This window comes from Chaetodon auriga, chromosome 12, assembly GCF_051107435.1.
Source record: "Chaetodon auriga isolate fChaAug3 chromosome 12, fChaAug3.hap1, whole genome shotgun sequence".
NCBI classification, from domain to species: domain Eukaryota; kingdom Metazoa; phylum Chordata; class Actinopteri; order Chaetodontiformes; family Chaetodontidae; genus Chaetodon; species Chaetodon auriga.
The window spans coordinates 9,554,094-9,571,200 of record NC_135085.1 but is presented as its reverse complement, the minus strand read 5'-3'; the positions used below and the strand labels follow the sequence as shown (position 1 = coordinate 9,571,200).

At 43.2% G+C, this 17,107-nt stretch overlaps 2 protein-coding genes across 2 annotated transcripts; one reads left to right on the top strand and one right to left on the bottom strand.

The window, feature by feature from the left end:
- Positions 1-7,239: 7,239 nt before the first annotated feature.
- Positions 7,240-11,909, bottom strand: cpdp (CPD photolyase). Its single transcript, XM_076744016.1, has 10 exons — positions 11,694-11,909; positions 11,095-11,462; positions 10,855-11,003; positions 10,506-10,688; positions 10,144-10,302; positions 9,346-9,544; positions 8,588-8,740; positions 8,235-8,356; positions 7,976-8,135; positions 7,240-7,875 (listed from the first exon to the last, which is right to left on the bottom strand). The coding sequence occupies exons 1-10, from the start codon at positions 11,714-11,716 to the stop codon at positions 7,727-7,729; spliced, it is 1,665 nt and encodes a 554-aa protein (XP_076600131.1). The 5' UTR covers positions 11,717-11,909; the 3' UTR covers positions 7,240-7,726.
- Positions 11,910-11,976: 67 nt separating this feature from the next.
- On the top strand, positions 11,977-17,006 carry LOC143328989 (UAP56-interacting factor-like). Its single transcript, XM_076744574.1, has 9 exons — positions 11,977-12,175; positions 12,349-12,489; positions 12,571-12,731; positions 15,115-15,263; positions 15,479-15,551; positions 15,737-15,792; positions 15,965-16,039; positions 16,184-16,310; positions 16,419-17,006. Exons 1-9 carry the CDS (start codon positions 12,103-12,105, stop codon positions 16,518-16,520), a joined length of 957 nt encoding a protein of 318 aa, XP_076600689.1. The 5' UTR covers positions 11,977-12,102; the 3' UTR covers positions 16,521-17,006.
- Positions 17,007-17,107: the final 101 nt, after the last annotated feature.

The following is a 17,107-nucleotide window of genomic DNA, read 5'->3' as shown; positions in this document are numbered from 1 at the left end:
ATTTGTCATGTGCCTTACAAGCACTCAAATTATATCCTGAAGAAAGTTGAGACATTATTATTTCATATGCCAACTGCCACATTTCCACACATATTTTTGATAACTGTGTAGCTGTGTATTACTAATTACTACTAGTTTCATCAACAAAATACATTATCATTTCAGAAATCAATATTGTTTTCCTGATAGCAAAACTTGTGTCGTTGTTTTATGTCTTGTATTCATTTTTGTATTGAAGACAGTACCTGTAAATAGGATATGCAAGTATTATCAATGTAGAGGATCTGATGCAGTATTCTGTACTATTTATAAAAGCATGTTTGTTTTTGTAATATATGTAATTCTGTGCTGTTGGTAAGATGGTTTGACTCAGAAACAAGTGAGTGTAATGAGTCCCCACACATGTTTTCATGTTCAGAGCCCTATCAAGCAACCATCTCCAGGACAGAAATGTCTTCTGTGTAAACATCACCGTTAAAGTGCTGCCCAAACAATTGAAGTTATTTATGACTAATGAGGTCTGCCAGGAGCCACAAGAAGCTTTCCACTAGGCTGTCTCATCTCAACGCTGGGTGACACACAGTGCAAGGGAAAACTAATTTGTGCAAATGGAGATGATGGTTATGAGGGGTAGAGGCAAAGGGGAAAGATGATGTCACTGGGTCAATAATATGGAAAAGACAACTGATGGATAGTAGCAAATCACTTTGTAATGACACAGTATCATCAGTGTGCTGCACCAATCTACCCACAGCTTCCATCACCATAAGAGAACATGCTGCTTACCCACCGGCTCCGTAAATAGACTTGTTTAAAAGGCCACTTCACAGTACCACCCAAGCAATGGTATTCATTCAAGAGAAAGGTTATTATTACCACCCGTGGCACTTTGATATAACAACATGAAGCAGACTGTATCATTTTATTCACAGCTTTAAAGAATATGTGAGCAGAGTGTGGGCGCTGTGAAATTAAAGCACAAATCAACCCAAATGAGAAATATGATGTGTTTCATTTTGACTTTCACTCACAGAAATGAGAGATGTGGAAATTTCCCCATGCTGAAAGCCATAAAATCCCAGAATTGGAAACAATAAAAAGTCAATGTGATGCTCAGTAGGAGTTGTACGTGGGATGAATTGCAAAGTTTTTGGCATCACAACACTTGGTTTCAAGTTCATATGGAGTCATATATATATATATAAGCCATCCCGACATGTTTTGACTCACAACATATTGTAAGAAGGGAGTTACAATTTTTAATGTAGTTTAACGCATCAGTAATCATATGGACCACCTCTATTAAAGCAGCAGATGATAGATGATGGAAACCTACTGTAAGAGCTACAGCACTCTTATTATATTCTTATGACACCGAAATGATCTAGTGTGAGAGAAATTCTGGGACAGGAGGTCATGTAGAAGCACAAAAGCATATCAGTGAAGAAGGATGTGGAGGAGGAGACAGGATTTTCTGCAGGCAGGATAGCGTGAGGTGTTTCATAATGAGATGAGTTTAAGTGTATTGTGAAGATGGGGACTGACACTGCTGGTCTGACTGGAGCTCCAAGGACGTTCTAACAAGAACATCAGTTGTGAAAAAAGACAGAGTTGTGAGACTGCTATGTCCTTGACCTGATGTGTTGAGCAGAGACTCAGAGCTCGGGGGCCTGGCTGTGGCTCCATTAGCAGCCCTGCACACCAGCACTGTGGTTTGAGATTCACTACCAGCACCACAGGCAGCCAAAACCCACCGTACAGCAGTGAGGTGAAGCAAACAAAACTGGGAAATTAAAGGTACAAATTTGGTTGCATGCATTCCATCAATTTACTACTCAAACTACTCAGAAACTAAGCTCAAAGCTGCACTAATCAATATTTATAGCCCTACTGGGTATGGACATGTTGGTTAGTTGGTCCACCACTTTGGCCCAGATGTAAATATCTCAACAACTATTTGATGGATTTCCATGAAAATTTGGTATCAATGGTTCCCACGGGATGTCTACTCTTGTCTTTGGTGATCTCCTGATTGTGCTCTACTGCCAACTTGAGGTTGACATTTGTGCTATTGAGTGAAATGTCTCGACAACAATTAGATGGATTTTCATGATATTTGGTGCACATATCCATCCCCCTCATAATGAATCAGAATCACTTGTGATTCTATGACCCTTCCTCTGACATCATCTGGTCAAACTACGTTTTGTCCATTACGTTGGTTAATGGCTAAATCTGCAAAACTAATAACATTCTTATCAGCCTCAGCTCTAGTGTGCGATCATCGCTAATTAGCAAATGTTAGCTCCTTCACATGCTAAATTAAGATGGTGAAGGTGGTTCACACCAGCATGTTAGCACTGTGAGCATGCTGCCATGCTGGTGTTAGCATTTACCTTAAAACACAGCTGTGCTTTACAGACTTACAAAGCCTTGATCATAGCTGTATTCAATATTGTATTTTCTCTTAAACTTTCTAAACCCCAATTCTTTAGATTGCCCATGTATTGTATATGATTTACTTATACAGAGACACTGAGAAACACTGACACCCTTTACCCCTTTTTTACTTTTATTGATTAGCAACAAAAGACAGGAAAAGTTGTGGAATGAGTTCAGACAATGGTGCCTGAGCCTATGGCCCGCTGATGAAATCAATGCAATATTTATATATTTGGAGTATTTCGAACTGGGTGTCCACTGTCATTCATCAAAAATGTGTCTACAAAACAAGACAACAGTCATTTTCATCATTTTCTGATAGCAGATCACTTTGAGTTATTGCAGTGAGTAATGGACCATGAAGGAGCAGTCACAGCAGATAGATGAAGCGCTGCAGGCTACAGGCTGCAAACCTCAAACTTCTCCATGAGATGACCAACTCCTCTCACTGCGCCCTGCTGTCCACAGACTCAAACTGTGTGCAGCACAAAATCAGATTACAGTTGCTCACAGAATGATGGAAAAAAGCCATTTATTGCCTGACTTCTTGAACTGCATTTGCTGTTATGACCAGGAGCTACAGATGCTGCCAAATCAATCAGGACTGAAATCTTAAGGATTACAACACTTGTGCAATTATTATATCATATGAATATAGACTTAGACTTAGACTTAACTGATCCCAATTTGGAAAGTTCTTTTGTTGCAGCAGCAGATTGAACATACAGATAAACATCAAACATGTACAATAAAGAAGAATAAGGATGAGAGGAAAAGTAAGAGAAAATATTGTTCTTAAAAAATACAACTAAGTATATAAACACAGCATAGCAGCAACTCTTATAATATAGCTAAGTATATAAAGTATATAGAACATATAGTAATATATAAGAATATGGTGATGTGATGACCAAAGTCACAGTGGTGAATTTGTATTTTGGTGACTGTATTATGGTGTGCAGTGTTTGGCACTGCTGCCTCACTGGGAATAATCTTAACATAACTCAAGTTATTCCTGTGAGGTTTGCATGTTCTCTCAGTGTGTGTGTGTGTGTGTGTGTGTGTGTGTGTGTGTGAGAGAGAGAGAGAGAGAGAGAGAGAGAGAGAGAGAGAGAGAGAGAGAGAGGCAACATGCAGGTTTATTAGAAAACTGCACATAGGGCGTACCATGCATTGACCCAGCGCGCCGTGCATGCCATCACCTAACACTCCTGTGATGCTGAATAGGATGAAAGGATGGAGAGAGTGAATGGATGGAAAATGATTAGGGGAGAAAGTCTGAGTAAAAATGCACGGCCACAGATCTCAGAGCAAATGTGGACATGTGAAGAATGAATTTTCTTCTAAAGAAACCTGGCCACTGAATGATAATGTAGGAAACATCATTTGAAGGTATTTTATCTCCCTGGCTCCTGTAAATTGCTTGTACAGACCAGTATTGGAGTGTCAAGGTTGTGCCACAACATTATTCCACTGGGTACCAGGTGCAATAAGCTCACGTACTTGCAGGAAAATGTACTTACTACATAACAGCCAATGTCAGTGTAAGCAAAAAGTAATTCAGAGACTGTAAATATTGGTAGATAAAAGGGAAACGGGATATCAACAGCACATTGATTAAACTCTGGCACCACTCCACTGTTTTCATTTTCTCCTTGTTATACCAGACTTAGTGGGTGAGATTAGCTCTCTACTCAATCTATACGCAAGCTGTTTCACAGAAGACAGGTAAATCCCAGGACACAGGAGTTCTGTGCTGTGATTGCATTTTCCTCGTGTTTATAAGTCTGATGCTTTTGTGTTGAAATGACTCATACTCCTGCAAAGTCAAGAGCAAGAAACTCCCCAGGAGAGCAGGAGAAAGTCACAGTTCCTGTGGTCCAACATATGATCTTTTTGTGTTTTTAGCCACGCTACAGAACAATGTCAGTCTGTCCACGGCTTTGGTCGAGGCTGATGCATTACATTCAAGACAGCAGTGCTCCCTGTAACCGTGCCAACTGGTTTCAGCCAATTAGCACAAGAATGCACAATCCTGGGAGACATACAGTACATGTCTGTCCCCTGAACTAAACCAACAGAACAAAGAGCTCATTGCGTGAAGGAGGTTCCATATTGTAAAGTGCTGTTACCTGAAGGGAATGTTTTTATCCTCATCTGAGGGAGCAGTTAATTAGGTTGAGTAGACGTGGTTTTTGTTTCTGTGCTTAATGACATTGGTGCTCAGTAAAACCACATTTGCAACTGTGATGTAACCCAGTCCATGCATGTGATACTGTAAAGATTTTCTTTTTTTTGTCACGTATTTTGGATTAAGGAACATATAAGATTCTTTAATCAAATTATTTTTTGCCATCCATTTGTGTGTGTTGAGTGTTTCTGCAGTTTTCCCCTCTTAAGTGCATCCTGTGTGTCTCTCTGTGTGTGTCTATTTCAATCAAGCCCTAGTTTCCTCCTCCCACCTACTCACCTGCTGCCAATCCACCCATCAACCACAGCTGCAGCCTGCAGTATGTGAACCCAGTCCCTCAGTCCACTCTGCACCACATTGTTCTCTGTGCTATAGTACTATTACTTTTGGCTAATTCTCTGCAAATTCCTCTTGCTGTCTTTGAACCTACCTAATCCTTTTTACCTGTGCCTGAGGTCCATTGACTTCTGCCTTCCCGATGCTACACCCTGATCCTTGTCGGTGTTCCTCTTGAAGATTAAAGCAACTGCTCTGCTGTTTGAATATCTGCACATCTAATTACATCCATGTGCATCACCTTGGTGTTTAGTGCTAATTAGAAAATGTTAGCATACTAATATGCCAAACTAATATACTATGGTGAACACTGTAAACATATTAGACCTTCTAAACATCGGTATGTTAGCATTGTCATTGTGGTGTTAGCTCTTAGCTCAAAGCACTGCTGTGCAGGAGTGCAGCCTCATGAGGCTGTGCAGTCTTAGTCTTGTTAAAAAAAGATGATGTATGGAATTTCCTAAACCAACAGGGACTGTAGTTTTAAACAAGACGATTAGTCTTCGTTTGATATTCGCCTGAGGTAGCAACAGGACTACTGAAGTGATAAGGGGAGCATGATACAAAGTTCAGAGGCAGAACTTTCAGCCAGCTTTCCAGTGAGATGCAGCTCCGGGCGGCCGGGACCACGTGATTGATAAAATTACACGGCTGAGCTAATTTTAGTCTGTAGTGTTAATTCACTCTTGTAATTTTGTGAAACCAGAGAAGACTCCGCTGCACAGTTCTCTGTGCAAAAAGGAGCTGTGAACTGTGACTGTTCTTAAAATGCTGTGACTTGAAGTAGTTTTCTGTCACTCTATGACCCATTTAATAAAGAAGGAAAGAAGCAGCAGCCCCCCAACAGAAAAGATTGAAGATTACCACCAACATCCTTTCTGAGTCAGTATTGATGTGATGCACTGTGTTAATGTGAAATATGGGTATTCCAGCGAGCCTTCTGTTTCAGCACTGGATAAAACAATTATAATACATAAAACATGGCGCATCTGTTTACAGTTGAGGCAGAGGAAGAACGTCTAAATAAGGACATCTTTGTCAGCGTGGAAATGTCTCATGGCGGCGGCCAGTTGGGCCACTTAAAATCTTGGTCTGGCACGCAAGCCAAAAGAATTCTGTTCTGCTGCTGAAGTTCAAAGACTAGCTGAAAACAATGTGAGTATGAGAGTTAAGGAATCACATGCTGATATACTTTGCTTTCTTATTTTACTGTTACTGATTATCAGATGGACATAGACTGATACTGGTACAGGCGCAGTGGAAGGGTCAACGATTGAATCAGGCTGACTGTAATGTTCTCCATTATAAGCATGGTTTATTGTTTGACCGGTTAGCACATGCAAGAAGATGCACTTATGCCAACAATAGCATGGAATTAAACAACAAATCACTTTCAAATCAATTTAAGAAATGCTGCATTTGCCCTTGCAGAGGACACGATTAGAATATAATTGATCTACTGTTCAAACTTGATTGATTGTTATTCTATATACTGCTTTGTGGGTTTATGCAACACAGTCTTACTTTCTCAAGGAAGGTAATTCATGTTTGAAAGCTCAGTCCTGGTCATTAAAATCAGTCCTGCTGCTTTTCATCCGCTTTTCTTATGAACGATTGATTTACTCTTCATCTATGACAGCATGTGAAGGCAAACAGCCAGTATGACAGGGAGTACTTTAAGGACCTTTAAGCAGTAAATTAGAGTATAACATATCAGACTTTAATATTCCTATTCCCTTGAACTATACCAAGTGGTTTCAGCTCATTTTCACCAAGTCCATTTTTGGGAGATACTCATCTCTTTCCCCTGAAATGAACTAACAGAACAAAGAGACTGAGCTCATTGCGTGGAGGAGGTTCCATGTTGTAAAGTGTTGTTACCTGAAGGGAATGTTTTTATCCGAGGGAGCAGTTAATTAGGTTGGGTAGACGTGGTTTTTGTTTGTGCTTAATGACATTGGCGCTCAGTAAAGCCACATTTGCAACTGTGATGTAACCCAGTCCCTGCAATCAAGAGCATGTGATGAATTTAAGGACACACGTTTCTCTAATTTCTTTTTTTTTTGCCATCCATTTGTTCACAGTTCATGATGAAATGTGTTTTTCCTTCACAGTATCGATGTGCTGAAAAGATTAGTTTGAATGTCACTGACCTATCAGAGTAGCTTTCAACTAACAATGCTTCAAAGTCAGGCTTAATTTAATTTAATTGCAATCAGTTCAGTGTGGCTGTGGGTGGATGCTTCTCAGTAAAGAATAACACAAGTCTGTTAAAGGCAACATAGTTTACTGTATTTCAGGTCTTACAGTTGGACAACTGAATGAATAAAAAAAACTGAAGAGACTTAAGGTGAATAGAAGCCAACAGAAAATAGTTTATGATGAACTTATTTACAGTTTGTAAGAAAAGTGGGCTTTTTTTAAAAAAAGGAGCAAAATCTTCAGAGTTCTGCTAAACGAGTCTTTTGGAATCAGCTGTTTCAAAAAAACATAAAAAAAAAGTAAAATAAAAACAGAATGACACAAAGTAAAAAGCTGCTTACTAAGCAGACCATAATCTAATGTTAAGTGGCAGTCATGAAAAACATAAACACGTCTGAATATTCAGCAAAAGAAACAGCCCACAAAACAGTGAAGAACAAAGACGACAAGAGGATCTTAAGCTAGAGAGGCTGCACAGATGCTCCCTGAGGTGAAGGTGAAAGAGATGTAGCCTGTCAGGCATCTTATCCCTGTCCTTCAAAGACATTTTATGCTTCAGAGGTTTTTAGGAGTGTACTTTTTCTCAAATCGGGCGACGTCAAACTTCCGAAGACAGCCTTTGTAGTTCATGTAGCGGATCTTTCCGAAAACGGGCCTCTCTGCCCAGCCCTGGTCGTGGATGCCACAAATAGACCACATACAACCTGGAGGAGGGAAACACGGTGGGGAGGGCACGAATGTGTGAGAAAAGTACCTCAGTACTTTGGTCATTTGCACAACTGAGAATTGAATCTACGTCCTCACCGACAAACCCATTGGGGTCCTGTCCATCCAGCTCGTAGCGATCGTTCAGGTACAGAGCGATTGAGAGCGCCTCCTCGGGAGAAGACGTCCACTCCAGAATCTTTTTGGCCCAGTACATCCTCAAGAATCCATGCATCTTCCCCTCAGTGACCATCTGGTACTAATGAGCACAGACGAGCGAGCAAATATGTTTACATCAAAAACACTTGAATGAGAAAGACGCAGCGAGACGTGTTATGTTTCAGACTACGTCCTGTACCTGAGCTCCGTTCCAGAGTTTGTCGTGGGTTTTTGCTTTCTCCAGCTGCTCTCGCGTGTACAGATACGGCCTCTTGTCTTTGGCGTGATCTTTCAAGGTCTTCTGAGCCCACTCATATGCACCTGAGTACCACACACACACACACACACACACACACACACACACACACACACACACACAAGGTACAACAGCATTTAAAAGAAACAATCAAAAAACAGAGACAACTTTCAGAGCTGAATCCTTTCAAACACAGTCCATCAATCTGCACAAATGAATTGAGCAGATGACCCGTGTGATGGGACGCTTCTGACAACACGGTAAGCAGGATGCAGTTTAACGAGATCTCGACTGACCCTCCACGCTGTCGTATTTCTTGTTGTAGAAGCAGAAGTTGTCCGTCAGCTCCCTGCGCACCACCAGCTCCTCGATGAAGGAAGAGACGGAGTGACCTGCGCTCTTCCCGCTGCGCTCAACCTGCAGCGCCACACGCTGGGCTGACAGGTGGCCTGACGGAGGAAGAGGAGAGAGGGGGATAAAAGCCTGTTTTCCCCACTTCAGAGTATGTATGAGGAGCTGTTAAAGCCAATCTATTCTGTGACCTGGTGCCACGGCAATTCACTTTGAACTCGAATGAAGATGTTGAATAGCTCCACAACTTAAATTAGAAATGAAAAACACGGGACATCAGCGCCTTCTGGATGTCAGGGACGACCATCCAAGTTTGTCATCGCGGTCACAGTGATGAGTGTGTTCGCTGTCTTGAGTGATAAATCAAATGGCACTGTGAGAAAATGGCTTCCAGTGGTTTAATGGCAGTGTCGGCAGTATGAGCATACATGTATGGTGGATTGTATTCAGAGCTTCGTATACCTGAAGCTCGGCTGTGGCAGTAAATTCACTATGAGCAGGTCTAAAGTTTGGGTATCATGGCTGAAGGGCTATATTTCTACAGAAAGACACAGATGCGAGTTAACCACTGATTCTAGGATCTCTTACAGACAGCAAATCCTAGACATGGACATGGAAGGAAATGTGAGAAAGAGGTTTTAAAAGAGTAAATTTAGGCATGCAAACAGTTCACACCGACTATCTTCTTGGTTGCACTACTGACCGAAGCGGATCCAGGGGGAAAGCTGGCTGAGGGCGGCAGCGTTCGGGTCGTTGCGTTTGGTGTCAAACTGTTTCAGGCGTACATCAATGAAGGACTCCAACATGGCCATCCCTGCCTTGGTGCCTGGCGTAGCCCACTCCGGCTCTCCTACTGTTCTGTCAACCTGCAGGGAGGCTAAGGTTTTGTCCCAGTCTACTGGCTGCAAGGTGAAGTGGGAGAAAAGAGGAAAATTCAGCAGAGGCCACAGCTGACAGTGATGAGCTAAAATATGCACTCTGGTTTTACAGAGAAGTGCAAACTTCAAAAGGAGGTGAAGAAAGTTCTAAGCCCTTCGCCTAGCTTACGTTATCAGGAGGCTCAAAGCGGTGAATAGCATATCAATCACCGCGCTGCACTGCAGTGAAAGTACACACTCCTGCAGTTTTAATATCTAGTGCTGGGAAGTAAATTTAAACTTTTGGACAGTCAAAAAGTCTACTGTTTATATTCATTCATCAATAAATAATGTGCTGAAGAGAGGAGCAGCTGAAGGTTGAAAGAGGTGCTTTATTGCAGCAGAGTGACTTCCAAACGCTCCATGCATGAGCTCGATGACGGCCCACTTTCCCCTTGTACTGATCTTAGAAAACACTTCCAAAATGTTGAATAAAAAGAAAAATGATTGTGTCGTCTTAACCGATTCAAAAGTTCTTGAATGTGACAAAAAAAACGTAAACGCATGGCTTCTCCTTACAACAGCATATTAACTTTTATTCACGTCCGTCTGAATGTGCCCTTCGCTGTTACTGCAGCACTTACTTTGGCGGCTCCGCTAGCTGTGTAGGGATGTTTCTCTACCGGAGGAAACTGAGTGAGGAACTCTGGCAAAAGTTTGGTGATTTTTCCTCTGATGGTCCTGGCGGAGTACTCAAGTTTAGGTGATGCAACCCAGCAGGGGACAATATTGTGGGCATCAACCTATAAGAAGGAAATAAACCGTTTAACTCACAACGGATAATGAAGAAATACTGACAACACAAACATTTGTTTCTTTGTAAACCAGCGTGATGACAACCAATGAAGCAAGGTGATAATCACAGAAATTAAGAAAATTAATATTATCCAGCAGCACATGCAGGGCATCCCATCAGCACTGTCCCTCTCTGGCAGAGAGTTTGCACCTGAATGAGGGGAACGTCCTTTGGAAGCTTCTTTTTGACGTCCTCCAGCCACTGCAGTGGCTCTCTGAGGGGGGAGAAGTCGGTCACCACAGCCCCCAGGCTGCGGTCTGACACAAAGCCAGGAAGAACGTCCCCCGCTGAACCACGCAGCAGGTGGAACTGGATGTTTAAGGAGCTGCATTTCTGTTTGGTAGAAGCAGAACAACAAAGTTAGGCCTGCTTTATGATTACACTTATAAAAAAGAAAGCGATTAAGTATTTAGCGATATTACTCGATCTGGTTGATTAACTAATGGAATTAAGGTACTGTAATGTCAGACTTTTTCATCAATCAAATGATTATACACACCTTTGCAACTTCTTTCAGGCCTTTCAGCATAAAGCTGTAATGTCTCAGGGTGGACAGCTCTGATTTGGGGACGAGTAGGCAGACACAGACGTGCAGAGGAAGGTTCTCCTTCACAGCAAGCCTCTGGGCATGGACCATCGCCCAGTTGTCTTAACACAGAGTAGAAACACATAAAACATGTTGCTGATGGAGACATGGAGAAGATTCGAGTCACTGCAGGTGATTGTTTGAGGGGTTTACCTTGTACTCGGTGGTCTCTAGACATCCAGTACAGCACACCCTCTGAGCCCTGCTTTATCTTTTCAGTGTCAGATACAAAGCGGAGGCGTTTTTTGTTGAATTTCATGTCCTTCTCCTCTGCCCTCTGCTGCCTCACATGCTCCTGCAGCCAGCCCTCTGCTCTCTCCTTCTTCTCCTCTTTCATGGGAGCCAACTTCGGCTGCTTGGCGCTGGGCTCCTTAGCAGCAGAGGATGATGCTTTGCGTTTGTTGTGTGACATGATGGCTCGCCAGGTGAATGCCTTGGTCGGGCAGCAGAATACTGAGGTGGGCCTGTGATTACTGAGAGCCAGAAACCTCACTAAAGGTCCTGGTGCAGAGGAATGTGAACTGCAAGAGAACCACAACGAAGACGGTGCAGAACTCAAGTTAACAATGTGTGCGTTTGCAAATTACCACAGAAGCCGAAAGTTATGAACAAAGCTTATGTTTAACTAAATTTCGAAGAAATTATGCATCAAGAAACACAAGATAAGTATTGATTAGTTGAAAAAACCCGGCGATGCTAGCGTTGGAGAGGCGTCTCGTTTGAATGACCGCCGCGTCGAATATATAACTTACCTCCTCCAAATGCAGTGAAACATACAATGAAAGAAACTTGAAGTCAGTCTGGCAGAGGTAGTTTGAAGATAACCGACAGAAATGGCAGACGAAGTAGCGTTAACTTGCTTCACAGCAGTACGGTTAGTGAAAACGCGTTTCCGTGTGTTAAATTTCCATTTATGCAACCAGTTACATGAGCACGCTGGTGTTTAGGTTTTGTAACGCATTGTTTTTGCTAACTTGAACTGCACTTCCCACAATGCACATGGAAGGTCTTCACGGGGCATGCGCGACGCCGTTTACGTTCGGAGGAGGGTCGTGCCATTTGTAGCGTAGCTAGCCTCAAAAGGGACGAAGTGCTGGTGCGGTTGCCAGCGAGTATTGTGTTTCTCTTTACATTCGGGATTGCTTATCGTGGTTTTAAAGTATGAACAAAGATGATTTTACAACAGGGCGAGGGAGGAGACCAGCGGTTCCCGATAAAGTCGACATGTCATTAGGTAAGGTCCTCGATGGCTAACGTCAACGCAAACGTTACTAAAATAGAGTAACGTTACTAGCTCATGTTAGCTACTAACTGGTGGGAGGTGGTCAGTAGCTCGCTAGCCAAACAGATCAAATGTGAGCATTTAGACGCCCTTGTTCATCAATGTTCCTGTGGTGAATTTAACAGATGACATCATTCGGTTGAACAAAAAAGAGCAACAGTTAAAAAGGAGACAGGCCACAGTGAACCGCCGACCTGTCAAGAAGAAAGGCCGTTTAACGCAGGGAAAGGGAGTTTCGTCCAGGGCTGCTGGAGCAGTCCAGAGAGGTGTGTACGCCAAGCAAACCCTTTCTCTTTCTATGGAACAGATCTGTACGCGTGTAATGTCGCTAATATTATCTTTAACAGGAGGTGGCGTGCCCCGAGGAGGAACGCCTAAATTAAGAAACAGGAGGGTCCCTCCACCGGGTCGACGACGGGGTCAAGGGGTTATCACAGGCCTGGCAGCCAGGAGGCCAGCTCCTCTCCTGAAACGGGTCGGCACGTTTAACAGAGCAGCAATCAACCAGGTAATGGAGGACATACTGCAGAGCACCCCATGACAGGCGTGTGTCTGGGCACTGATAGTAGCCTCTGTTTTTAGCCTGAAACATGCTGGCAACCCTGGCAGATCACACTGGGAGTCCATGACATTACTTGAATCAAAATAAGAGAACATTTGCTCAGTTGGTAGGAATCATCACTGTAAATCTTTCCTTTTAGTCTATGGAAGGGTGCAGGGCAGGGGTCCTCAAACGCATCACTCAAAGGTCCACGTCTGATTTTTATTCAAGATCAGAGGTTGTTAGTGATTGACGAAAAATAAAAAACATTTAATCAGTTAACATCACATCTCTTGTCACTGGGCCAGTGTGACAGCGAGGCAGCCGAGGCTCAGGCTCTTCGTCCATGTTTAATTTTGTGTCTTCTTCACTGAGAGAAGGAGACACATTCTGTGTCTGTGATTAAGGAGCTGGTCGCAAATTCTTCGGTGTAACATGAATGTGTGAACTCTGCAACAACAATTCACAACACTCGCTCCGGCGGTTGCCATGACAATGATGTCAGTGATAAGGAAATCAGCCTTATTAAAGCTGCTTTTATCTGGTGACACGGTTGCTGTGAAGGATCTGCAGCTATACTGTACCTTCAACCTCCACTAACAGTTCATTCATCAACAGAAAATGGATTTCACAACAGAAAATATATGCTTTATTCCCTATTATTTAATATTTTCACATTTTCTACAAAGTTATTTTTAGAGTCCCTATGAGTGTGAAAAGGCTCCTTAAAAAAATCTGGAAAATTCATAATGATAAGTAGATATTGAACTAAAAAGTGCTCTCAGACTTGCACTAGGGAAGCAGTCAGTGCTCAGTAGCTCAATAGAAAACCCACAGTTCAACTGCTAATGAATGAGTCCTTATCTTAACTAAAAACTCCTCTTCAGGATCCCAGGAAGCAGGCAAAAATACTCGGTTTGAGACTCAATACAACAGTTGACCAATGACAATAAACCCAAGTGACGCCTCTTGTGTCTGATGGACAATCTTAGTGATTCTCAGACAGCTGCAGAGTATCTCCTGTATAGTGTGCTGCTCCAGTGATTGGCCGGCCTGGGAGCCAAGCGGTTTGATTGTGGGTCTCTGGAAGAGGGAGGATGGAGCTGGAGAATAATCAGATTCTGTGGAGTGAGTGAACGATGAATTACAGACATTTTGGCTCATTGCCAGGGGTTGGCAGGCTAATCGCCGATCACTCTCAGGACAGACTGGGCTTCTTCCACCGGCGAGTGATGTTAGATGTGCCCGTTTTCTGAATTCATTAATATTCTGTGGGCTGGATGTGGCCTGCAGGCTGCCAGCTGACAGTCGCTGAGATGTGGGCTGGGTCCTGCTGAAATTAGAGGTATAAAATATATTGGATACATAAAGAAGAGGAGACGTTTGTAGTAATTAATATTGAGAGTACAGAGAAACTTCATCCATGTGTAGCTGGTGCTGCACTGAAACTTGATCAACTTTTGCAAGACCTCATGTCTGACTCTCAAAAGATGAAGCACAAGTACTTTATCAAAAAGCTGTGCATTATTATGTGTTACCTTGGTAACCAAAGTCAGTCCTGTTTGCTTAGTCGATGAGCCGGCACCCCAGAAGACCGTACTCCTCCTCCTTTAATGACCTGGATCTGCCTGACCTTCATCACGCCCAGAGGCAGAGTTTTCTCCACATCCCGTCGCCTGGCAACAGACATCAGCGGCCGCCGTCTAGTATCCAGGAAGCGCTAACCGACTTCGTTAGCTGACCCTGATGTTGTCTGCTCCAGATGACCTTAGGCACCTTTCCATTTTGTTTCCCATCACCCCAGAACAAGATCTATTCAAGGCTAGTAGGTCTGAGAATCTCAGCGGATTCGATCGGAGCTTTGAGCTTCCACAACAGCACCCGTCATCTCTTTCTATCAAACATCAGGCAGTAAACCTGAAAACTGTGTTTTACACATTGAATATCCAGCTCTGTCATCCCACTTAGTGATTCATTGAATTTTTCTCATTCTTATCAAAGTCATCTGTAAATTCAAATTGTTTCCAAAGCGCGTAGCTGTCCTTTGAGGAGTTGAAGATGAAGCGACTGATCTCTTCTGTCTGTTCTGTGCCTTTCAGGGTTTGAAGCATCAAGCTGCACCACGCTTCATTTCAAACAGTAATTCATAGATTCTCCGTAGTATCATTATTTATTCATTCACATGTGAAAGGTGCTTTTGTTTTCAGTGTGTTTACAACGTGCCTTTATATCAGTGCTGGTTCTGAAACATGAAAGAAGAACTAAGAACTAATCCTCTGTGGTGAAATAATACTTGTTTTGCATTTGGTTATTCTGTATCTGTCACTCACTGCACTTTCCCCTTTTTCAGAAAATAAGACAGAAGACAAAGCCCTTCATTCAACGCCCTGAAGCCCAGTACAGGAAGCCAGAGGTACAGAGGAGGCCATACAGGCAGCCCGATCCACAGAGAGGCCAGAGTGCAGCAGCAGTCAGGAGACCGTTTCAGCTGCAGCGACGGTGAGAACGCCTTTCTGACAATCCGTGTGCAGTCCTACAGCGCACTTGTGCTAATGTCTGAAAACAAGGAGAATTGTGGGAGTGATGTGATCTAGAAAGCAGAAAGATCTAAATGACCTGTGCAGCGTATACAGCATCACACACAATAGGCTGTCATCAGCCTACCTGAGTACACAGCTGTGAGTCAACACAGTTTTTGTGTTGCGCTCACGCAGACCACTGCCGCCCGTCCATCAGGCTCAGAGGGAAGCACGCCAGGCCACGTTTCTTTTTCGCAGAGGACTCAAGGTACACAATGTCTGTGTGGAGCATTGAGCTGTCAAAAGTATTGTAGATAAACCTGAATGTATCGTGGACTCTCTGTTAACATGGAAGCTTTTTCATCTTTTAAGATGTGAATCTGTCGTTATATTAAATCCATTTGTCAATGCACCACTGTGTTGACTCTTCATGTCCATTGCTGCATATTACAGGTACAGGCCCAGGTGCAAAAACCGAACCCTCGCACTCCTCCAGTCAGAACTCGCCAGTGAGTATCTTGTAGCTGTAGCTGTTAAAGTTCCTGTGTGCATGTGCAAAGAGGAGGAAATCACACTGAGGATATGAATCACTTGGAGGGGAAAGACGACCATTGTTTGCCATTTTAGGGTCAGTGTTTTGTGTTTGTGTGACACAGTACACCTTTTCTGTTTGTCCACCAGGTGGCGCACATCAACTACCAGCAGTGGGATCTTGACTGTTTCAATTGACAACCCCACAGCCAGAACTCAGCCTGAGTAAATATCACAAACCCTGCAGAATCTTTACACCCTGAGATCATTTCCATAAGCACATGTTTTATTCATAGTATGATATTTGGGAGTATACATGTCCGTTATGACCTTCACACCTCAGTCACTGACTCTGTGGCTGCTTCGTAGACCACCCACTGCTTGGACCCTGCATCCCCCAGCTGCCACTTCTGCTCCTGTCAAGGTGGAACCGGTGGAGAAGAAAATCCCAAAAGGAGTGCCTCTTCAATTCGACATCAACAGTGTCGGGAAGCCGGTGAGAGCGCGCTTCTTAGACAGGACGCTGTGAAATGCAACTGCTCATATCCACCCAGTCTTAAAAAACGTGCGTTAACGTGTGTCTGGTGTACGTTTCTCTCCACAGCAAACATCGATGACCTTGAATGAGCGATTCCGCATCCTAAAAGACAAACGCACCGCCACGGCACAGAACAGTAAAGGCAGCCGATTTGTTACCGTGGTTTAGCCGGCAAAGAGAGGGTGACTGATAACCCTCAGAGGCCCTTTCTATTCCACTCAGACCCACACAGTGAACCCCACCTTTCTGATGGATGGGACGTGCTGACAGACTGAATGACTACACTAACAGTAGGGAAGGCAACCAAGGGACAAATGAGTGCGACATACACAACAGCTCAACTGAGAGCCCCAGTGCACAAGTGTCAAAAGAAGAGAGTGTTTAAAATAAGTGTCCATTCATTGTCCATGTCATTGTCCTCCACTGTTTGTATTGTGGATGCTCTGTACTGGGAAGAGCTTTTTACCCCCTTTGGACTTGGAACTGTTGACACTGTTTAGAGACTGCTTTAAAGTATTTCTTTACAGAGGACTGCTATGTATTTGCTAGGGTGGCATGTATGTTCTCAATACCCCTTTTTGACAGTTTTGAGAATTGTTTTGTAATGTTTCTTCAAATAAACAAGTTTCTCTTTAAAGGATTGGTATAGCTTCAGATCAGTGTGGAGCTCAGTGACTCTGAAACTCTTGTAATCAAACAGTGCCACCTGGCTGTGAATCAAAAAGCAGTCAGCTCCTGGGCAGGTTTTGGAAGTA